Genomic DNA, 24,741 nt, shown 5'->3' with positions numbered 1-24,741 from the left:
AATAAGATGGGGGGGTTGCTTATAATGTAAGTTATATAAAATGCATGTATTACACTGGAGGAAGGAGATAACAAAGACAGTAAATACATATATTACGATTTCCAGGGTAGAAACGCTTAGAGTAAAAACAGACTGAACCTTGCAAATAGATAGTGGGGAGATGTCAGAAGAAAGAAGGCAAGAAAGGAAATGAAAGGAAAACTGAAAAGGTGGGACATGTTTTATAGATTAGCTTTGTGAAGGCGACATGCTCAGAGACTACAATTCCATGTAATAAAACTCTGTGCCACTTCCTGGATTCCAGCCTGTCTAAATGTGAGCATCCTTGATGGCAAAGCAGTGTACGATAGAACAGTAGAGAGCTAGAACCAACACAGGACTGGCATTTCCTACCAAAAACAAAACAAAACAAAAAAAGAAAAAACCCTTGAGTCACCAAGACGCTTTGGTTAGAATTGCAATGAAATTAAGGAGAAGCCAGTATCCTGAAAGTCCCCAGACTAAAGAAACTAAATAATAGGTTTTGATATTTCATATTCAAATTGAAGTAATTTCAGTGTCACCGATATCAAGTCTCCAGTTGTTGGCTGGGTCATTCGGTTTTAACACCAGTGACATAATCTCATAACGGGTCTTGGCACCAGTGCTTTTTCTCCGCAAGATACTGAAACTCACCCTGTTCAAATCCCAGGCACGTGGGCCTCACTCTCCCTTGACTGGGCAGGAGAGGTGCTGCCAGGCTGTGTATACAAGGGTTAACTCACTGGGGAGAAACCAAGAGGAATGCTAAGGATCAAGACCTGACATGCTGCCCATTGTTTGTAGCTCCAGGATCAAAATATACAATTATACATGCCAAATAAATTCTAAACCTATAAGGTAGGAAAGGAGGGGTGGCTCTGACTACAGGTGCCAGAAGCATTAAATAACGTCCGCAGACAAGGTGCACCACTGTTGTCTTGAATGCTGCAGGTCCCTCCGTCTGGCATTTTACCCCCTGCCAGACAATGTGCATTCACTGCAGGAGTCTCTGTTGAGCCTCCGTCTCCCAGACCTGCTGGCTCCTGGTGCCCGGCCCTGACACAGAGGTGCCTTTGTGAGTGTAATTACCTTCCCCTGTATGAGAAATACTCTGTTTGGAGCTGTGGTTGCAGGTACAGCTCGCAGAAGCAGGAATTAGCATGCAAAAAGACTGCACTGCCCCAACTCCTTTATCAGCAGTCATTCTTGAGGCTTGTTTTTTGTTCCTCAGATTGATTGGGTAGGTGTGATACCATCCAAGATGCAGAGCTTTAAAGGCAAAAAAAAAAAAAGAGCCTTTGGAGATAGCAGAGAGAGAGAGACAAATCTTTTTGTGTTCCTTTGACAATTTCATGCCTGACAGAGCTGCGGGAGTAAACTTGAGTGGATGCTTCTAGCAACTTAAGAACTGATTAAGCTCCCTTGGGCTTTCCCCAGTGTCCACATCAAAAAAAAAAAAAAAAAAGTGTGAAGCAGAAGACATAATTCTTTGGCCACAGCAATACTGTGGCCAGCGTCTCTGAGCCTGAGTGGCCCATGCTGACAGTGGACGATTAACCAGAGGTTAAGTGAGACGAAGCCTTGTAAGAAGTTGGCCTCGACTCCGAAGAGAGAGCGATGACAAGAGGTCTTAGATTGATACAGAATGAATGGAGTCAGGGTGGAGAAGTAAACTAGTTTGAGTTTTGATTCTAGTTTATTTATATATAGGTCTCCCCTCAGATGCCTCTTCTCATTCCTGTCTGTTTTTAGTGGGCCTTTTGTTAAAAAGGAAATTTAAAAAAAATTTTTTCCCCTCTTTGGAGAAGTGCTTTAATAAATACCAAGAGATTCGATTATTGCATTTTGTGTTTACGAATTTTCCCCCAAGTGATTTTACTGTGTGTAGAGAGGAAATGTAGGGCTGACCAGAGAGCATCTGAGGGCAGAGTTGCCCAGAGAACCAGTGAGAAAGACGTAAGGCAGGAAAATGTGGGGATTTTCCTATAGGGCAAGAACATTTAAAGATTTATTTAAGGTGGCACACACTTTGTAATTGATTAATTTTTTAATGGTCAGAGTAGTGATTTCGGTGTTGCTGACGCAGGCTCTTGGGCAGCACAGAATGTTGTCCCTGATCACTTCGGAGAGCTGAGGCGTGGGGCAAGTGGATTTCAAGTCCGACGGGTTCCGTGACGTGATGTGGGACTGCAGAGTAGGTACTCACCGTGGAGAGAAAAATTCTCACTGTTGGAACTTTGAAAGCCTTTTTTCACATCCTGCTTCCCTTTTCATTGTGCGGGAGCCACAGGTCAGGTGTCGCCGGAGGCAGCCTTATAAATTGGCACCTGCCTTTGTGCGGTGGACCTGAAGAAAGTAGTGGGGACGGAAGGGGGGGGGCAGTGGAAAGAGTCTTTTTTTTTCTCCAACCTTTTGCAGCTTTAGCTCTCCTGGGGAGTTGGGCTTTGATGCCTGTGATTCCCGATGCCCGAGAGGGATTTGCTGCAGGGAGATGCCTGAGCAGGAGAGCAGACGCCAGGAGAGGCTGGGACACCAACACCTTCTCGGGACTTTTGTGGTTTTACCATCATTTATTTTTAAGCCCCTGGTCCCACAGGTTTTCTTTCTTCCTTGGCTTTTCCTTCTCCCTTTTCTCAGATAATCAGAAACCTGTGACCTCTTTCATGGTCTGATCTTCATTCTAACATGTGTAAATTACTTGACAACATTGTCTGATTCCAGGTAGGAAAGCTATGTCTTCCTGACCAGTTTTTCCCGTGGTGGTTCACAGTGCATCTTCGGTTTTTCCTTAGCTTTGTTGTTTTTGTTTGTTTGCTCACTTGTGTTTTCATCAGGCCGTTTTTTTCCTCAGGGATCAGGAGTGTTTTCAGACATCTTAAATGTGTTGCACCCCTTACTAGACATGTGTTGTCACACAGATGCAGGATTTGTTGTCATGATTTCAGGACAGGAGGGAGTATTCCTTCTTGGGAAAACCCACCTGCGGCTTCCCATGGCCTTACTCTTACGGTGTCACAGGGAGGTTTCTGATTTCACATCTTGTCTTCTTCCTGTGGCCTCCTGATCATCTAGAAGCCACATAAGCATCTGACTTCCTCTCCTTTTTTTAAATATTCATATTCCAGTACAAAATCCTCAACTACTTTTTTCTAAGTTCTATTACATCGTCCTGAACAAATTAGAGATCTTTGTTTGAAAAGCTAAAAGCTTGACTTAGGTTTCTATTATATATCTCCAAGAAATGGGTTAGTTTTCCTTGTAGGAGCCTGACCATGTATCCCAAAGCCTCTGGTTTCTCTTTTTAATTGTGTTGCTTTGATCATTGTTGTTTCTGTGTGACTTGGTGGAGTCAAGTCAGTGGCACCAGAACATCCCTTAGGCACAAGCTGACAGCCACAGATTTTGCTGAGTGTTCTCTAGCCCCTGCTCCCTGGCCCTCGGTGCCTACTCTGTGAAATAGGCAGCACTGATACAGGCAGATAGAAGAGCACGAAGAAAATCAGAACAGCACTAAGAGAGTGCAAACAGTGTAGAGGTGTGTGGAATTCACTCCCTGTCTGCCCTCTAGTTAAAGAATCATCCTGGTGCACCTGGGTGGCTCAGTGGGGTAAGCCTCTGCCTTCGGGCCAGGTCATGTCCTCAGGGTCCTGGGGTTGAGCCCTGCATTGGGCTGCCTGCTCAGTGGGCAGTCTGCTTCTCTGTCTGCCTTCTGCTCCCTGTGCTTGTGCTCTGTCTCTCTCTCTCTCTCTCTCTCTTTGACAAATAAGTAAAATAAAAAAAGACTCCTCTGTGGAAAGGGTGGTATTTGGGCTTTAAGTGAATAAAGAGGTGCTATTCAAGGAGTTGATGTTCCCAGCTTAGCCATCCTCAAGGTCGTTGCAGGGTGATTGGGTTATCTTGATTGATCAGATGAGTGGGGCATTGAGCAGCTTTACCTGAGAGGAACCAGGCTGACCAAAGAGAGGAAGGTGAGAAAGTGAAGGCATTACAAAGCTTTGAGAAGGGTGAGGATACGAGCCCTGATTCGCAGGATAGCCAAGACCAAAGATGGCTGTACAATTTTGCAAACAGCAAATAGAAAGGAAATTTAGGCAAAATGGCTAAGTAATGAAGGAGTTGCTAAACCATACCAGTCCCTACCTCCCCACTCCCAACCCCCAAATAACCCCCACAAAACCATACACCATGAATTTAAGGAGAAGAAAAGGATAACTCAGAATCACAGAATGACTGTCCCAACTATGGAATAGCTGCTAATTTTACTGATGGAAGGAAATGCTCCAAGGCCTATACAGTTGCATTGGTTTCTCTCTGACTGGTGAAAATTAAGCAATTTAAATTTTTTATTTTTATTTTTTTTATTTTTTTTAAAGATTTTATTTATTTATTTGACAGACAGAAATCACAAGTCGACAGAGAGGCAGACAGAGAGAGAGGGGGAAGCAGGCTCCCTACTGAGCAGAGAGCCCGATGCGGGCCTCGATCCCAGGACTCTGAGATCATGACCTGAGCGGAAGGCAGAGGCTTTAAACCACTGAGCCACCCAGGCGCCCAAGCAATTTAAATTTTTAATGCTTTTCTCTGTTGTCTGTGATGAGCAGTTAATATTTTATAATCAAGGGGGAGAAACATTTTAAAGGAAAAATATTACCAGCAAAAAAATAGACTGAAGTTTGGCTCTTAGATGTGAAGATTTTGGGAGATGAGGTTAAAAGTAAAAACTAATAGATTTAGTAAAAAGCAGGATTTGTGGGAGGAAGAATTTTATCAGCCTAAAAGATTACTTCAAAGAGATCTGTTTAGAAAGCCAGTAATACGGCAATTTTTCTTTTACTATATAGAGGGAGTGGGGCATGAAGAAGATCTCACTGATCTTCATTTGAGTTGGTTCTTTGGCATCTAATTTGAATATCTCCTGAACAGAGTAGGCTAGCAGAACTTACCGGAAGGTCTGCAGGCAGATGAGGCAAAGGAAGTAAATGTCGTGAAACAGCTGGTGAGGGTCGTCCCCCTACATATGAACTGATCCCAAGGGAAAGACTGGACGCTGAGCATGGATCCTGACGTTCTGCTGTACTTTCTCCCCCTGGAAAAAGCTGGGGGAAGTGGAAGGATTTGAGAGTCCTGTCCCGAGTTTTGCACCTGCCTTTGGCGCTGCCTCCAAGGTTGTCCCCTGAGCGAGCCAGTAGTGTGACCCTTAATAAATGTGCAGCTGATAGATTAATAATAGTCCTGGGCATCCTTTGCACATACATATAAAAGGATTTTTTGGTTCTTTTCAGTTAGATATTTAACAGTTTGGGGGTAGACAAGATACAGAAGTGTGGGTCAATCAGCAGAACGTGATGTACATCCACCCCCCTCCTTTCTGAGTACAGAATGGACAGAGGTATCTTTTTTCTTTTTTTTTTTTTTTAAAGATTTTATTTATTGGGACACTGGGGTGGCTGAGTGGGTTAAAGCCTCTGCCTTAGGCTTGGGTCATGATCTCAGGGTCCTGGGGTCGAGCCCTGCATCGGGCTCTCTGCTCAGTGGGGAGCCTGGTCTCTTTCTGCCTGCCTCTCTGCCTACTTGTGATCTCTGTCTGTCAAAGAAATAAATAAAATCTTTAAAAAAAAAAAAGATTTTATTTGTTTATTTGACAGAGATCACAAGTAGGCAGAGAGGCAGGCGTGCAGTGGCGGGGGGAAATGCAGGCTCCCCACTGAGCAGAGGAGCCCAATGTGCGGCTCTGTTCCAGGACCCTGAGATCAAGACCTGAACTGAAGGCAGAGGCTTAACCCACTGAGCCACCCAGGCGTCCTTGGACAGAGGTATTTTAACATATCCATGGGTGGTTGAGGAAGAGTGAGCAAGACAGAATCCAGATTGTAAGCATTTGTTCTGGCTAGAAGGATGGGCCAAGCTAGGACAAGGTTTACTAGGATGAAACAAAGCCCTGCTTATGTTATTTATTTAAGGCAGCTAATGAAGTTACAGTATCCGTAGGTTAATGGTAGTTCATATGAAAAAGACTAGGGGTTTTATTACCCACAGTCTCAGTTTGAGTCAGGAGTGTAGTGGTGGTGTCGCAAAGCCAAGGCTATGGTAACAGATGTGTCATGTTAGGAACTTGGACAGAGTGGAACCTAGCTTCAAGCAAAAATCCCCACGATCCAACATCATTCAACCTTACTAAATTCACTGGGCTCGGCTAGATCTGTTGAATCTGGATGGATTCATTATTTTCTTTGAAGAATCTCTCAGTTTAGTGGAAATTTTTAGGTATTAGAAATCTGTGAAAGAAATGATACTAAATCATTAGGTGTTGAAAAGGGGTGACTTCCTTCCCATTTAGCCTTCCTGAGACACAGTATGTGTCTCGTGGTTTTCATTAGAATGCTACGTTTCTGGGCACACACCAGTTCTCAAGGCCCCTCCGTGCATTATTTTGGCACCAGAAATTATTTGAAGACTTTGCTGTAGTTGCTAATTGCTCTATGCACAGCTGTTAAATGGGTGGGAATTATTGTAAATATGTTAAAGCTTTAGAACAAGCATTTATCAATGTTTCATACCCTAGAGGAGAAGGGTGAGTATGTGAATAAATTAGGGGATCCATGAACCCCTTGAAAAGGTATATAATTTTTTACGTATGTGTAATTTTTTCTGGGAAGGAGTCCAACGCTTTCATCAGAATCTCAAACAAGACAAAAACAAACCTCTTCCCCTGCTACCTATATAATTTGTCTACTTCCTAGTATGTAAACAGAGGGTACCTTGGTTGTTAACTGCCCATCTTCTGAGAACAGATACTCCTTGAAATGCCAGTGAGTGACATGGAATTTAAAAGGATGTTGTAGGCAGAGTTCCAAAAGTGTTTATTTTTTTTTTTAAAGATTTTGTTTATTTATTTGACAGAGATCACAGGTAGGCAGAGAGGCAGGCAGGGTGGGGGGGGGCAGGAAGCAGGCTCCCTGTTGAGCAGAGAGCCCAATGCGGGGCTCAACCCCAGGACCCTGGGATCATGACCTGAGCCACCCAGGTGCCCCCCAAAAGTGTTTAAATTGGAGTCTTATCATTGAAATATATGAGAACTATCCCCTTCTTGCTCACACCACACAATAAAATTACTTTTATTTAAAAAAAAAAATCTCAGATTTATTACTTGCAGAATTTGGGTTATTTTTTTCTGTTCCCCTTTCAGCTTGTGAGTACAAACTCAGTCTCCTCCAGGAATATTTTGTTCTGAGGTAAGTTCCAGAAAAGCTTGATCTTCTCAATGGGATATGTGTTTCATGTGGTTTTTCTTCCTTTTCAAATGTACAGGGTGCCAAAGCATGCTTTCTGCGGGACATTCCTTTCTCGGCCATCTACTTCCCGTGCTATGCTCATGTGAAGGCTTCCTTTGCAAATGAAGACGGGCAGATTAGTCCCGGAAGCCTGCTCTTGGCTGGCGCCATAGCTGGTGAGTGGCCCTCACAGAGCTCTGCTTGCCCCAGGCCCCTCCCATGTCACTGCCCTGGAATTTCTTACTTACAGTTCTTGATAGGGCTCCTCTGAGGGGGCTGTAGATTGCTTTGAATAGCTACTGAAAAGAAAGGAGAAGAATTTAATCTTCTGGCAGATTAGATTAGGCAAGCTTAATTTCTTAACTCCAGAAAAGGCTCATTAAAATATGGTGCATTTTGTGGTATTGTTGAATTCTAAGTTCCGTATTCTTTCATAGTTTTACTTCACAGCAAAACAGTGATAATGGTTCAGCCAGAAGTTTTTTAAAAATTTGAATACTTGTGCGTAAAGGTATCTAACCAAAATAGTTCATAAATGCTTGTCCAGAATTTAAGCAGTGGTTATTATTTAATAACTTTTTAATTAATTTTTTTAAAGATTTTATTTATTTGAGAGAGAGAGAGAGTGAGAGAGCACAAACTGGTGGAGGGAGAAACAGACTCTCCACTGAGCAGGAAGCCAGAGGCTGGTTGGATCCCAAAGCCCTGAGATCATGACCTGAGCAGAAGGCAGATGCTTAGCCCACTGAGCCACCCAGCATCCCAGCAGTAGTTATTATTTAGATAAAAGTAACAGAATCAGTATGTCTCAGCCTGAAGAGATACCGGATTCCTCTTAGCTGTGTTACAGGGCCAGGTATGTAAATTGAGCCCCAGAGGGAAATGGCTCTTGTTTTCTGTGCTACAGTGAATATGTCAATACAAAAACAACAACAACAACAACAACAACAACAACAAAACAGTGAATATGTCAATACAAAAAAAAAAAAAAATAGATGAGGACTGGGGAGGGCTTCTACATCTCAATGTAAATTCCCAGAGGAGATTTGATTATGGCCACAGCAGGAATCCGTTGGATCTTTGATGCTCCCTGTTTAGAGACCCTAAGGGCTCTAGCAATCCGGATTTGCTCTCTAGGTGGTGGGAAACATTTAATGAGTTAACAAACCCTAAGGCAGTCGTGGGATGCCTGGGTCCAAATGTTTCTGATACAGGCGTTGTTCTCCAGAGATGTGTGGCTTGAGTCTCAGGAGAACAACCCCCTGCTCTGAGAAGTTGTTTGCTGTTTTGTGGACCTGCCTGGAGCCTGGGAGCCCCTGAAGGCAGGAACCAGCAAGCTCCTCTTTAATTCTTCGGTAATCCCCTTCTTTGCAAGGCAGTGATGTTGGTCAGTGAGGCAGGGTTGTCTTTTCTTGGCTGCTCAGGGGCCTTCATCGTAGGAGGCCACTCTGCTTCTATCACGAAATCATGATTTTGAGACGAGACTATAGAATTCCCAATTTAGCTATTGTTTAACTAGATCCTTTTATATGTCCTTTACATGTGCATAAGTGAGTATTTTTTAAACCAAAAATGACAGTACAATGCATTTTGTGCATTGCACAAGATAAATTACTTACTGGAAATGAGGTAGGACCTACTGGGAAGAACTGCCACACCACTCAATAGTGTGCTCGGTGGACCAGTTACCTCACCTCTGGAGCCTCCGCGGCCATCGCTGCGAATGGAGACGGTAATTGTGCCAACTGTCTAGCCAGTCTGGGAGGTGCAAGTGGGAACACCTGTGTGGAGGACTTTGCATCGTGCCTAGCACACAGTAAATTCTCGAGAAGTATTCGCCAGTATGATGCCGGATCCAAGAGAGTCTGTCTGTAACTTACCCAGAAATCAGTTGTGAGAACAGAAGATACATGTTAGAGCTCAAAGTCTAGGACTTTCTCACAGCCGAGTTTTCCTCACCCCACAAAAATAGTGCCTTTACGTCTTCCATTAGAGAAAGGTAGTCAACCAGGTTTCGTCGCTGGGTAGGAATTTTCTAAGCAATCCATGCTACCAGAGCTGTAGAAATTCCTAGTGGATTTTTTTCTCTTTATGGTTTATTTTCTTCCTTCTGTTACTTTTATGATTAGGAAAATAATATTGCTAATTATAAAATATTTGGAAATTAATTGAAAGGGTAAATAAGAAAATATTATCTGTTATTCTGTGACTGTAAAATAATCCCTATTTAACATTTCTGCTAAGTTTTTAACTTGCATAGTTGCTTAATTTTTAAGAGTTAAAATCACACTGTGGAGATGTGGTTTTCACTTACTTTCATTACTGAAGTACCGTTAGCCAGCACCGCAAAATGGTTAATGGCATATTGCTGTGGGGCCAGACTAGGCAGATTCAAGTTCCCGTTTCTGTGATCTGCCCAAGTTCTGTAACCCCTCTCTGCTTGTTTTTCCATCTGCATATGGGGTAAAGAGTAGTATTAGTCTCATAAGCTTATTTTAGAGATCAGTAGACATAAATTAATAAATGGAAAGATCCAAGAAAGTACCTGACACATAAGTATTTTTAACACATACATAAAACATTATAATACATGTTTTTTAAAACTTTATAAACCTAGTTTTTAACTGCTGCATATTTAACTCTCAATCTTAGGTACTTAAATTTTTTTGAAAAAAATTTAAATACATTATATTATTTTTTAAAAAATCTTTGTGCTTAAAGACTTTTTTCCCTATTCTGGGGCGTTTTTCTTAGAGAAATAGATCTCTAAAGTCACTTTGCTGGTAAAAACGTAGGACCATTTTTATTTAACGCATTACCGCAGTATCCTTGGAAGTTGGAACTGGAGCACACTGCTCTTGTAGCCCTGCGGCCATCCAAGTATCTTTCAGAGTGGTTCTTCAGATAACTTCTCTATTCCCTATCTGTGGCTGCCTAACAGATACCCCAAAGCCCGCAAGCATTGATCATCTATCTCACGGTTTCTGTGGACTGGGAGTGGCTTATCTGAGCCTCTAGCTCAGGGTCTGTCTGTCATGAGGTTGCAGGTACAATGTCCGCCAGAGGCTCGACTGAAAGCAGAGAACTCCCGTCAAGGTGGCTCAGTCACAAGGCGGTTGGCAGAGAGGCCTCACTGTTTGTTGGTCACCTTGGATGTTGTCGTGACATGGTGGCCCCCCAGAGCCAAGTCAGAGAAGGATGAAGGGACTGGAGAGAAGGATAGGTAGAAAAAGACAGAAAGAAGGCAAAGCAGTAGCTGCCATGTCTTGAGTGACCAAGCCCTGGAAGTTCAACTCCTTCATTTCCACACCATCCCCTTGGTCACGCCCATCAGGGAGACTGAATAGAGGCAGAGGTGTGAAGATAGGAGGTGAAGGTCATTGGGAGTCATTTGGGATCTGACCGCCATGCTGCTTTTCATTTTATTGTCCATCTTCTCCTTCCCTGTAGGGCAGGGGAATACAAGACAGACTGTGGTTGGTTTTTTCCTTCAAAGAAAAGATTAACGTCAAAGCTTGATGTACCTATCATCCTTGTTTTTCAGGCATATTTGGGAGGTTCCAGTCAATCTGGTAAAAATACCAAGCAAAACAAATACCACAAAAAACAAGTGAGAGGTACAAATATTAGAAAAGAAGATGTGAATCTCTAATTATTTGTGAGTGACTATTTAGCTTAAAATCCAAATAAAAGGGCGCCTGGGTGGCTCAGTGGGTTAAGCCGCTGCCTTCGGCTCAGGTCATGATCTCAGGGTCCTGGGATCGAGTCCCACATCGGGCTCTCTGCTCAGCGGGGAGCCTGCTTCCTCCTCTCTCTCTCTCTGCCTGCCTCTGCCTCTCTCTGTCAAATAAATAAATAAAATCTTTAAAAAAAAAAATAAAAAAATAAAAATTAAAAAAAAAATCCAAATAAAAATGCCCCTAAATATATCAGAATTAACAAGTAATGTAATTTTGTTACAGAATGAACATAAACTCTATCTAGTGATAAGCAGGTAATGGATGTCAAAGGAGGAAGCAGGACAACCAGCTAGCTGCTCAGGGTCGAACCTTGCCCTGCAGGCTCAGCCAGATTGCTGCGCTGTGTGGAGAAGGGCAGGAAGACTTCTGTGTAGACATGTGTTGTGCCCAGTGCAAGAAGGGCAGTGAGCACAGAAATGCCCTCGTGTGGGCTGTTGGATAGAAGATGAGTCAGATCCCCACATACCCTTTTGTGGATGCTTGTGAGAACAAAGCCAGTTCCTAGGGAGAAGACATACAGGAGGAGCAGGCTCAGAATGCTGGGAGGTAGAGCTGGAGGGAGCCGTGTCATTAAGAGAAAGGAGAAAAGGGGCGCCTGGGTGGCTCAGTGGATTAAGCCGCTGCCTTCGGCTCGGGTCATGATCCCAGGGTCCTGGGATCGAGCCCCGCATCGGGCTCTCTGCTCTGTGGGAAGCCTGCTTCCTCCTCTCTCTCTGCCTGCCTCTCGCCAACTTCTGATCTCTGTCTGTCAAATAAATAAATAAAATAAATCTTTAAAAAAAAAAAAAAAAGAGAAAGGAGAAAAGCTTATCTCAAAATAAGCGCAATGAATACCACTGACTTTGTATTATAACACAAATGTCTCTTCACTATTTTTACGTGTGTCTTTATATAAAATAGATTTAAGTTGTGCTCCTACCCAGAATACATATAATTTTTGTTTAGCAATTGTATTATAAAAAAGATGAATCTGGGATTTCATTAATATGATCATGCTGTCTATATTTTGATGGCAATTTCAGTTATTCAGTAAGTTCTATCTGTTTCTAAAAATTCTGTTTGACCTGAGGTTAGATTGCTTTAGCAATATTTTTTTAAATTTATTTTATTTTTTCAGTGTTCCAAGATTCATTGTTTATCACCACACCCAGTGCTCCCTGCAATATGTGCCCTCCTTAATACCCACCACCAGGCTCTCCCTACGCCCTACCCCCTCCAAAACCCTCAGTTTGTTTTTCAGAGTCCACAGTCTCTCACAGTTCATCTCCCCCTCTAATTTACCCCCAACTCCCTTCTTCTCTCCTTTACCCAATGTCCTCTGTATTATTCCTTATGCTCCACAAGTAAGTGAAACCATCTGATAATTGACTCTCTCTGCTTGATTTGTTTCACTCAGCATAATCTCCTCTAGTCCGGTCCATGCTGATACAGAAGTTGGGTATTCATCCTTTCTGATGGAGGCATATTACTCCATTGCATGGACCATATCTTCTTTATCCATTCATCTGTTGAAGGGCATCTTGGCTCTTTCCACAGTTGGTGACTGTGGTCATTGCTGCTATGAACATTGGGGGTACAGATGGCCCTTCTTTTCACTATGTCTGTATCTTTGGTGTAAATACTCAATAGTGCAGTTGCAGGGTCATAGGGTAGATCTATTTTTAATTTCTTAAGGAATCTCCACACTGTTTTGGAAAGTGGCTGCACCAACTTGCATTCCCACAATAGTGTAAGAGGGCTCCCCTTTCTCCACATCTTCTCCTACACCTGTTTACTGTCTTGTTGATTTTGGCCATTCTAACTGGTGTAAGGTAGTATCTCAATGTGGTTTTATTTGAATCTCCCTGATGGCTAATGATGATGAACATTTTTCATGTGTCTGTTAGCCATTTGTATGTCTTTTTTGGAGAAGTGTCTGTTCATGTCTTCTGCCCATTTTTTGACATGATTATGTTTTTTTGAGTGTTGAGTTTGAGGAGTTCTTTATGGATCTTGGATATCAGCCCTTTGTCTGTAGTGTCATTTGCGAATATGTTCTCCCATTCTGTGGGTTGCCTCTTTGTTTTGTTGACTGTTTCTTTTGCTTTGCAGAAGCTTTTGATCTTGATAAAGTCCCAAAAGTTCATTTTTGCTTTTGTGTCCTCTTGCCTTTGGAGACATGTCTTGAAAGAAGTTGCTGTGGCCAGTGTCGAAAAGGTTACTGCCTATGTTCTCTTCTAGGATTTAGATAAATTCCTGCCTCACGTTGAGGTCTTTTATACATTTCGAGTTTATCTTTGTGTATGGTGTAAGAGAATGGTAGAGTTTCATTCTCCTATACATAGCTGTCCAATTTTCCTAGCACCATCTATTGAAGAGACTGTCTTTTTTCCACTGTATATTTTTTTCTTGCTTTGTCGAAGATTAGTTGATAATAGAGTTGAAGGTCCATATCTGGGCTCTCTGTTCCACACTGGTCTATGTGTGCTTTAGCAATATTTTAATAGGGGTGGTTGTTGAGTTCTCAAAATCTAGAGAATATTGTTTTGTTTTTTTGGTTTTTTTTTTTTAGATTTACATATCTGGTTGCAAACTGGGGCTATCTTTAAATACTGGGAACATCTCCAGTATTTCACAGGATAGAATAAGCCTAATTGATATTTGAATTTGTGTTCATTGACCAGCATAACTTCATTTGTCAGAAGGTGAGAATTGAAGCAGGGAGCCTGAAGTTAAGAAACTAAGGTTTAATTCCCTGTAATGAATGTGTTGCTTTTTGATACACAAAGAGCATTTCAATATGGCTTATGGATAGTCCCAAATAAAGGATATCTAGTACTTCTCAAATTTTAGAGCTTCATCATACCAGGTGATTTTAATTATCAGTGATGAGCTAAAGGGTAAGTCAGCTTAGACTAAGTTATAACTCGGGAGTATCTTTCAAAGCTGTATAATATATGGACAGTGAATTGCTAAATATGTGTAACTGTCAGGACGCTTTTGCAAACGTATTAAAAAGATTAAGTTAGGAGAGAAGGACTGTTGGCACAAATTTGTTAAATGATGTGGACATAAAGATTAAGACAATTTGAAAGCAATTCTTAGATCCTCAAAAAAATGTAATGGAGAGATTGAATCAAAGTAATAGACTGAGCATATTCATCCATCTTTCCTCTTGTCCCGAATACCTGAAAATGTCAGAAAATACATTTTTTAAAACTCCTATTGGCACTGGAAAATGTTAGCCCCAGCCCTGGGAAGGGAACAGAAGCATATTGAGTCTGAAACCGGACCAGAGGGTACCACGGCCCAGGACGCTGGCAGGAGAAACCATCCTTAATATAAGAAGAGAGCAGGAGAACTGTAACCTCTGAGGGAGTCACAGAATACCGAGCGTTGGGGAGGCCTGCAGGTAAATCTGTCACAGGAGTTCAAGAGCTGCCTTCGTGGCAGGAAGGTGGGGCTCCTTCCTCCCTGCTCCTCTTTGTCTGGGGCTTCAGACAGCACCTGAATCCAGACTGTGAAAGCCTAGAGCTGTTTTGCAAAGAAAGGCATCACCTGCCTGGAGAGGGCAAGTGTAAAGAACTGAAAGAAAGTAGGGTAAGGCTTCAGGTTCCAGACCTTCACCGCAGATGGCAAAAATAAAAAAAAGAAACGAATGGTAACTGTCCCCAAGAGGGATGTAAAATTATTTCTTTTACTTCCAGAATGAAGTGCTCCACAGTCCAGAGATTTGGAAGGTCCCATCCCTGCCAGGCCTCCTCACCCCCGGTACCTAGTTTGCAGGCCTACCCCATTCCACAAAGCCCATTGCCAGCCCTCCTACTCAGGAGAGGAGCCTGCAGAGGAGACTGACCCTAGGGGATGGTAGAAACTAGCACTACACTAATCAGCCTATTTTTGAACTTGAATATCAAGAGATAGCCAGGGGTTCCTCAGACATGGAACAGCAGAGGAATTTCAAGGAAAACAACCAATTCAGAGGAAAGAGAACTTTTAGGAACTGTAACTAGGATCTACAGAGATTTGAGAAGAAGAATCATTCTTTAAATGTTTTTTCTTTATTTTATTTGTTATGTTATCATATTTTTAAGAGGGGTGTAGGGGCAGACGGAGGGAGAGAATCCTAAGAAGACTCTACCCAGCAGGCCTGATGCAGGACTCGATCTCACAACCCCAAGATTTTGAAGTGAACCAAAATCAAGAGTCAGAAGCTTAACCGACTGAGCCACCCAGGCACCCCTTGAGAAGAACAATCCTTAAGGAGCTTTCTTGAAAATTAATAAAGGGATCATCAAAACTAAAAACCCATAAATGGTCTGAATGATAGAATGGATATGCTCAAATAGCAAATTACATCTGGAAAATGAAGTGATGGGAAAACAAAAACAAGAACTACAATATGGAGCAAAAACAGAGATTAGAAAAGAAAGAGCAAATGTAAGACACACGTAGGATTAGTCCAGGAAGTCCAACACCCGTTTAATAGGAGTTCCCTGGAGAGAAGTCATACGAAAGGTGGACTCAGAATGAATCAGTAATGAAAGTTGACTCAGCTTTTCTTTTTTTTTTTTTTAAGATTTTATTTGACACAGAGATCACAAGTAGGCAGAGAGAGAGGGGGAAGCAGCCTTCCCAACGAGCAGAGATTTCCGATGCGGGACTTGATCCCAGGACCCCAGGACCCCAGATCATGACCTGAGCAGAAGGCACTGTAACATTGCGCCACCCAGGTGCCCCTTGACTCAGCTTTTCATCTGCAGTCCTAGCTACTTTCAAAAGGTCAAGGAGAGGATATCTGGAACCTTGATGGCATTCCTAAGCACATGAGCATTCAGGAGGGAGGGCAACCTCAAGCTTGTTTTCTCCCATAACTTAAGGGTTACACCTCACAGACATTGCTGAAGCAAAGTGAGAAGTGAATTTAAGAAAGAAGAAAATATGGGATGTATGAAACAGCACATGTAAAAGTTACACCTGAGAGTAGATTTAAATAACTGGTGACTTTTGTATATGTATTTTAATATAAGTAGGGCTTGTTGGTGAGGGGTACAAATAAATGCTAATTTATTGTGAATACTGTAAATATTGTGCTTATGTGATAAATGTGTATAATATTTAAATTAAATGAGGAAAGGGTGGCGATCAAAAGAAAAACCACTAGAAGCAGAGAAAATAAAAACTACAATATGGGATAGCAGAAGTAAGTCTAATAACCACAATTACAGCCACAACTGAATGGATTCAATGCCCCTAGTAAAAACAAATGCCTATTTTAGATGAGTTGTGAAAAGAAATCTAGTCATCTGAAGTTTGAGAAACAGTGACCTAGAACAACTGAAAGAGAACGGATTGAAAAATATGTCATTAGGCAAATACCAACAATAAGCAAGTTTAGCAATATTAATGTCAGAGTAAATGGAATTCATGGTTTAAAAATAGCGCTCAGAAGCACAGAGGCCTATTTGACACTCACAAAAGAAAATTCACTGAGAAGCCTGTGCCTGAGGCAAGCTGGGGTTAGTAGGAATCGAGTTTATTCGGAACATGCTGCAGGCCAGTGTGTGGGCAAGGAGTGCGAGGCGGCGGTCCAGCCAGCGTCCAGGCCGTAAGCTCACTGGCTTGAGGATGGGGAGACTTTGCCCGCCGGGTGTTCACTGGCTGGGAGATAAATCTCAGTCTTCTGCAAATCTGTTCCTAAGTTCCGTTCTGAGGGAGCACACGGGAGAATCTCTGTCTCATACCTTCTGGTTCCATTTTAAACCGAAATCCTTTCCCCGTGTATTGCCGTCCACTGCTTTGTATGATCAGCATACTCGTTTCCTAAAACCCCAGCTTAACAGTATGATAAGAACATGATATTTTCTTATTCCAAAGCTTGACACTTAGAAGCTGGTCCATCAAGTAGATACTATGGATAAGGGTACGGAGGGAATTAGTGAAACTCTTTTAACCTTGATCCAAAACAAATAATATTAATTTTGTATTCCCTAAACAGAGAAGCACATTCTTGACAAATGCTAATGGGATATTTGTGAGAATTGCAGATTTCTTGCCCCACAGTTGTATTTTGCTGGTTATGCTTTCTGTTGTAAATGAACTTCTGTTCTCTAGGTGCTGGGCCCCCTTTAAAGGGTTATGTTTTATACTGAGCTGGAGAGCACCTCAGATGGTTCTTGTCCCAGAGGGGTAGTATGTAAGCCGCAAGGTCTCCTGATTTGTTTCATCGCTGAAGCATGGGGCAGGCTGCTGTTGAGGAGCCTAGAAGAAGCTTCTCTGTTTTCTAGCTGACTCTTGCTTTGCCGTCTTTGGGAATCAAGAAAGCCGGACCTCTTTTTTTTAATGTTTTATTTATTCATTTGACAGACAGAGATCACAAGCAGGCAGACAGGCAGGCAGAGAGAGGAAGGGAAGCAGGCTCCCCGCCAAGCAGAGAGCCCGATGTGGGGATCGATCCCAGGATCCTGGGATCATGACCCGAGCCGAAGGCAGCGGCTTTAACCCACTGAGCCACCCAGGCGCCCCGAAAGCTGGACCTCTTGATCAGTGTTGTCTTGGCCTTTTGCAAGTCAGGAGAGACCAGGCAGATTCACCCAGAGCCTTTGCCAATCCTGCCCCCCGCCAAATCAACAGATTTCTGGTGGCCAGGCTCTTCCTGCTGCATCCTGCTTTCCTGGCCTTGCTTTGGAGCAGCCTGAGGCTCTTCTCCAAGGTTTTAGCCAGTCTTACACCAGAAGTCCCCCATTTACAGAGACACCCGAAGTTGCCAGCCTGGGAAAGATGAGGGTGGCTGAGAGATGAGGAGAGTCCCCGGCAGGCTGCTGTATTTCCAGCCCCCATCCCCCACCCCCCAGCACCACCACCTCCAATCAGTTTTGCCAGACAACTTACTAAGCATCTCACCCGTTTCTTCGGCATGTTTATTTCATGATCAGTCTGTCTCCTCCCTGTCTCTAGTACTTCTCTCTTTTTTCTATAACAAGGAACTACTTATGAGAACTAACTGGAGAACACTTTTTACCCGCATTATTGCCTGTGTTTTTCCCACTGTCCCTCTGACATGCCTGCTCACTGTCGCAAGGAAGATTTTACTATGTGCTGAAAGCAGAGAGCCTTGCTACACTCTTTCTAAACCAGGAAGTAAACTGTGGTGTGAACACAGTGGGTTTCTAAGCATTCTTCATGTTTCCTTCCATTATGTTGGAGGATAAATTCCTGGCTCAAAGTTAAAATAATTCCTCCAAATTAATGGGAAATTCAGTATGACTTATCCAGTGAAGCACTGGATATAAAGTGAGCTTTTTCACATGCAAAAAATGTGATGTATGTCATAAAACACAGTTACTTAACATGAGTGTTTGTGAGGAGCTCAGTAAAGATGGAAGAGGAAGAGATGCAGTTTAGTAACAAATACAGATGCGTGTGGTGCAGATTTCCCCAGGCACATGCACACACGCACACACCCGCACACTGTAACTTTAAAGCTGTCTGTTAGAAGGATGAGATGTACTTGTGAGCCAGACCACGTCGGTTTGGACAGAAATTCTTACAGAATTATTAAGCCTTAAAAAAAGCAAAGGAGATTTATGCATCTGCATTTGACCAATTTGGTTTGGAATAGGTTCATAATGGAAAAGTAATAAAACCATAAGAGACAGTGTCTTCTGAGTACAGTCTCGCTTTTAAAAAATCTAAACCTGGGCTGCCCCATTTTGGATAAAATGACTGTAGAAAAATTTCCCATTGGTAATTTTGGGAGGGTTTTGTTGCTGTTGTTGTTCCTTTTTCATTGATTATCAGCCAGTATAAACTTTCAGCTTTCTGTCAAAGATTTTTTTTTTCTGGAGATGTCAGTTTTAGGAAAAAGGCATCCTGAACTGTTATCTATGGGAGTCTCCATCTCTGGTCACCACCCCCAACCCTCTCTCCCACCCCCAACACACACATACACACAGAGTGTTTGCTTAGCCCTCAGTAAAGTCTTTTTCTGGTGTAACTGGAGAGGTTAGGCTTTGGTGGATAGGGGGTGGTTGAATGTGTGCAAGAAGGCACCTCGTGTGACTGCCAGCAACCACAGAAAAGCATGAAGAGGAAATGCATAACAAACTTCACCTCTGAAAATCGGACCTAATAACTTTGCAAGTTTCTGATTTAGACAGGGAAGAGAAAAGAAAAAAAGAAAAGCTTTCTCCACTTGTTCCAGTTGAAGTAGCGTTATGGAGAAATGGTTTCTTAAAACCATTACTGAATACAGTCCGTACCAAAGAGCTTGCTTGGGTGCTTGGGGGAGGGCAGGAGAGGAATGTCTGCACAGCCTCCGTCACTAAGGTAGTCATGGCTGTGCCACCCAGAGAGGACAGCAAAAGAGGCATTTGATTTCATCAGACTCTTAACTTTCCACGGCCAGCAGTTGAAAGCACAGTTATTTTTATATAGTGTGAATGTGACCAGACTGATGGTGGTGCGTCTCCTGCAGGTATGCCCGCGGCATCCTTGGTGACCCCTGCTGATGTTATCAAGACGCGATTACAGGTGGCCGCCCGGGCTGGCCAGACCACTTACAGCGGAGTAGTGGACTGCTTCAGGAAAATACTGCGGGAGGAAGGCCCAAAAGCTCTGTGGAAAGGAGCTGGTGGTAGGGAAATAATTTGTTCTTAACCAAACCTTTTGTAGCAGGTAATTTTTTAAAAAATCTAATTATATCTGTTGCTCCCCCATTTCTTCAAAGCTCGTGTGTTCCGATCCTCTCCCCAGTTTGGTGTAACTTTGCTGACGTATGAATTGCTACAGCAGTGGTTCTACATTGACTTTGGAGGCGTGTAAGTATCCCGCTGAATCCACAGCCAGGTTCGGCAACTCCAGTCCTCAGTCGCTGTTAAGAAGGGTACGTCACTCTGATTGCTCTGATGAAATAAACAAGATATAGGAAAATACTGAAATCACGTCACCACGCTCATTTCCAGGGGGCACATACAACCAACTAGAATTCCACAACTCCTTTATGTGATGAAGATTTTCACAGCGTTTGCATGTTATTTTTACCATGGTAAAAAATGATAAAACAGATTCTCACCCAGTTTTCCCTTCCTTTAGGAAACCTGTGGGATCAGAGCCCGTTCCTAAATCCAGGATCGTACTGCCTGCTCCCAATCCCGATCATGTTGGAGGCTACAAACTGGCAGTTGCGACATTTGCAGGGATTGAAAACAAATTTGGACTCTACCTACCTCTCTTCAAGCGGCCGACATCTACCTCAGCGGTGATGAGCGCAGGCCCATAGGGGGAGTGCGGCCGGGGGTAGAGAGCTCCTGGCTCCGACGGAAACCGTGTTTCTCCTTTCACTTCCATCTCTTGTTTAAAATCCAAGTCGAGGCTTTTTAGAAGGTGAAATCATTCATTTTCTGTGTGTTTTCTTAACCACATCATCGCGAAATTATTCATAATTATTCTTTTGGGCCTCTGCTCGCAGACCTGGGTTTGTATCTGACATTTACTGGGATTTGGTGAACACTAATGTGATTTGGGGAAGGAGCAAGTCTGAGTAAAAGTTTGAGCTGCTCTTCTTGGATTAGGATTATAGTCCCAAAGAGACTCCTGAAAGGAGTTTCAGCTGGTAGAAAATGGGTGCATATTTATCACTGTAAAAAACACTGTAAGAAATGAAGAAAAAAAAAAAAAAAAAGATCAGAAATTGCCAGCCTGGCTTCAGATTTTAAACATGTACTAATTCTGTTTCTGGATTATATTATGAAGCTTTTATGTGAAACTTTTTTTTTTTTGGTAATGGAAACCACATTGAAGATGTTTAATAATCATACTCTGTTAGTGGTACCAAGACTCTTAGAGAGAAGTCTTTGTATTTTAGGGAAGTACTTTGTGCCCTTGGACCGAAAACCCCAGGGGGAGATACAGCACCTCTCCGGGACATGCTAATTTTGGATCACAGCTCATCTGATGACATGTGCTGGTCGCTGCCTGTTGCAGTAGACGCTGTGGGAAGCACGTGCCCATGGGACTGGTGTCTGCTTTCATGCCCTTCCAACCCCCCCACAGTTGGCACCTCTTTACATTTAAAGTCCCATTTATCTTGAATCATGTGAGACAAATATATTCTAATACATGCTTTTATTTAATTTGTGGTGCCTTGCATAATGGTCAGAAGGCTCAAGTGTTTGTAAAGGAGGAAATAAACAGTTTTTAAAGCTGTTGAGTCGTTTGCTCTTGTGTATATCAGGTGGTCAGTGACTGTAATAATTGTCATTATTGGACTCTGTATGTTTCATTTTCAGGGTGCTTTTGACCCTATTGGCATGGCTATATCTTCCTGGCCCTTCAAGGTCATGTGTACCCTGATTTTCAGTGTGCCGACATCCAGCGTGAGTAAAAGAATTGACATTTAACCCTAGATAAGCAAAGAATCCAGTGCTTGGACAGTTTTCCTCTATTCATCCCCAGTACTCCAGGCAGTTTCATTCGGTGAGCATTCATACAGATTCTCATTTTGTAATACAAAGTTTCACTGGAAGGTGAGCATGAAAACGAGTAGGAAATGACGATTGTGTTTTCTAATCTTCTCTGATCCTTCTTCATACGAAAACCAGATGTCCGTGTATCTGACATTTGGTAGTATTTGCCCAACACTATCATTGGGGGAACAAAGCTAGTCTTGAACAGAATTTAGGGCTTTTGGACTTCTTAGACTCTGGCGAGGCTACTGAGAACCTGTGAGCAGTCAGTCCGAACTTTCCGCACCTCCAGAACGGCCCTCCAGGAGAGACAGCCACTTTCCGGTCTCTGCCCGACTTTTAAGTCAGCGTGTTGACATTCAGAGTTACTGTTCAAAGCTGAGGAGCATCAATACCATCCATGGGTCTGATTTTTTTTTTCCCCTAAGTGAATAAAAGCTTTGTTAGCTTCACCAGAAAACAGGACAAAGACCGATGTGGCTCCCTTCATGGTTTTGGTTTTGCAAAACCAAAGCAAAAACCGTTCCCTCTGTCCACCCATCCTCACCCCCAATCCCTGCTTGGTGGGATACATGGTAAATGCTTACATTTAATCTCAAAAGACCAGTCACAAAACTCCAAATACATCTTAGAAATACGGGTGGTGGGTGCCTGGGTGGCTCAGTGGGTTAAAGCCTCTGCCTTCAGCTCAGGTCATGATCCCAGGGTCCTGGGATTGAGCCACATATCGGGCTCTCTGCTCAGCAGGGAGCCTGCTTCCTCCTCTCTCTCTCTCTGCCTGTGATGTCTCCACCTACTTGTGATGTCTGTCAAATAAATAAAATCTTTAAAAAAAAAAAAAAAGAAAGAAAAAGAAATACGGGTGGTGTTGCAGTAACACATCACTCAAGCTTTGGTATTTTGCACATGGACAGAAGTCCCTCAGTGTAAATCTCTGCATTCCTGTTTCTTCACTTGTTGGAATCGTGTGGGAGATCAGATTTTCATGCTAACAACAGAGACCCAGATCTCAGAAAAGGTGCATTGCCCTGCCTGCTTGTTCAAGAGCTGTTTTTATATTTACCTGCCACCAAGCACAGTTCTCTTCAGTAAGGGAGAAACCAGAGGAATCGGGGAGGCACAGGGGATAGGGCCACCGGGCGGTGTTTCTTTAAAATCCTTGGCTGCTTCTGTTCGGAATAGGCTGTGATTCGAGACACTTTGAAGGAGGCCTGATTTCCATCTGAGTTCTGCTCAGTGGGTGGTGTGACTGTGACATCCTTGAACAGGACTGCAATCACCCTGTGGTGAAAACCACGTCAAATTTGTTCTGGGTTTTCCTTCTTCCTGAAGTGACAGCACAGGACGTCAGCTGGGCCATGACTGCCGTTCATGCAGCTGGTCATTTCCCTCCTCGACGCTGAGGACCCAGAAGCTGTGTCACCCCGTGCCCCCTGCCCGCCCCAGGGGGTCAGCCTCCCCCTGCTCTGCCGGCCAGCCTTATCGGTGAGTCTTTCTCAGCTCTGCCCTGGGTCCACCTCCTGTTGCTTAGGAGGTCGGGGTGGGGGGGAGAAGCCTGATTTTTGTAGCAGCTTCCTTTTTTTCAAGGAGGGGAAAAAATGTGAAACTGACCACAAAGTGAACACACTGGTTCTTGGGTTCCAGTCGTGGCTGGGTTTCTTGAGGCTGGGTGGCATGCTGTCGCCAAGCTCATGCCGCACCTCATAACCCACAACCATTTGCTGAGCTCCCTGGGGTCGCCTTAATCCCAGCAGCCAGAGTTGCACAGGGGAAAATAAGAATTCTGGCACAGAAAGGAGTCATTTAAGTGCTTATTGCATTTCAGGCTTCAGTTTTTACTTAGCTAAAATATTTACCATTGCTGGAAAACAATGTTTAAAATTTTGTGCTTATATGTTATTTAATGGTGTGGCCTATGTAAACCTCAGGATGCTTACATTTTGACAGTCTCCTGGAAATGTTTAACAGCACATAACTCAGTGCGCAGGGAATAAAAAGGGGAAGAAATTGTGCTTGAAACCATTTGTAACCCCGTCCGGCTCGGTCTTCAAGTCACGTCGGAATTCTTCAGGTAGACAGAGGGCAGTCTCTAGCAATGGCATTTGCTGAGTTCTGTCTTATGGCCTCGTGTATCAGCCTTGTAGATGACTCTCTAAGTCATCCTGCCTTTTCACTGCAGAAGCCGTTCTTCAGGGGACGAATTTGTATCTTTGCCACTGAGCAAGAGCCCATTTTAAATTCAGGGTAATCAAATGCTTTCAGGATGTGGATTTTTCCAAAGGTGTGTTTTGGGTTTTTTTTGGTTTTTTTTTTTTTTTTTTTTAAGTCACGTTCACTGTAAGAGCACAGAAATGTACTGTGCTCCACAATGGTACTGCCCACAGAAGGGGTGTGCCTTTTGTTTTACCTTTTGGGAATAACCCAACTCTTGCCAAGGAGTTCTCTTTTCAGTGCTAGGAAGACCACCTCATTTCCAAGGCCAGGACAGCTAAAAGCATTGAATCTCTGTCTTAAAACCCTACCAATCTTTAATTGGAAAGCTTGGCTGGGGCTCTAATGAGGGTAGGGACTGCAATTTTTGTTCAGAGTCCGCAGAGCCTGGGACTTAGGAGGCTCTTGATTATTATTTTGAAGGATGGGTGAATGGATTTCCAAGGAATCTGTATTTTTTTCCCCAGTGAGCAATCTCTGTTATTTTTCTACCTTACAAGACTTTGCTGCTGCTGGAGTTAAAACCATAACTGAAAACAATCACAGTCTTCTGTATTGATCACATACTTTAGAAGTTGTAACGACGTCTTTTATTCAAGCTGTAGCTGGCTTAAAATTGGTGTTAATGACTTAAGTTGACTCGGGAACTGTCATAAAACAATATTTAAAGTTCCTGATCGTTGTTAGAAATAGAGCTTTAAAAAAATCATTGCTTTTGAGGTGAGTGCTACATTGGGGTTGAGATAGATCATTAAAATAGTTTTTCTTTTCAGTGAATATTATTTATAATTCATTCTCTCTCTTTCTCTCACCGATGTGTATGTGTCCCTAAGAGCACAGTGGCAAGCTTTCCTTCAGAAGCTGCTGAGGACAACAGGAACTCTCTTTCAAAAGGGTTTGTATTTGACTAATGCATTAATTGACTCCAAAAAAGAGTCCAAATGGAAGACTCCGCTTTCATCTGCTGGGACGACCTAATAAAATAATGTTTGTTTTTAGATTCCTGGCCGTTAAGGGGGTTTTGCTCAAGGCAAAACCACAGTCCCGTTAAAT

General features: G+C 43.0%; 1 protein-coding gene across 2 annotated transcripts in view; it reads left to right on the top strand.

Moving 5' to 3' along the window:
* Positions 1 to 21,217, top strand: part of SLC25A13 (solute carrier family 25 member 13) — a 182,065-nt gene extending 160,848 nt beyond the window's left edge. For both annotated transcript variants that reach the window (XM_044246082.1, XM_044246081.1), the window contains exons 15-18: positions 7,330 to 7,468; positions 19,488 to 19,646; positions 19,740 to 19,830; positions 20,105 to 21,217. In XM_044246082.1, the coding sequence (XP_044102017.1) occupies positions 7,330 to 7,468; positions 19,488 to 19,646; positions 19,740 to 19,830; positions 20,105 to 20,291 (576 nt within the window). In that variant the 3' untranslated portion in view covers positions 20,292 to 21,217. The remainder of the gene's footprint in view (positions 1 to 7,329; positions 7,469 to 19,487; positions 19,647 to 19,739; positions 19,831 to 20,104) is intronic.
* Positions 21,218 to 24,741: the final 3,524 nt, after the last annotated feature.

This window comes from Neovison vison, chromosome 4, assembly GCF_020171115.1.
Source record: "Neovison vison isolate M4711 chromosome 4, ASM_NN_V1, whole genome shotgun sequence".
Taxonomy (NCBI): Eukaryota; Metazoa; Chordata; class Mammalia; order Carnivora; family Mustelidae; genus Neogale; species Neogale vison.
Note: the sequence above shows the minus strand (reverse complement) of the source record. Positions and strands in the feature narration are given on the sequence as shown.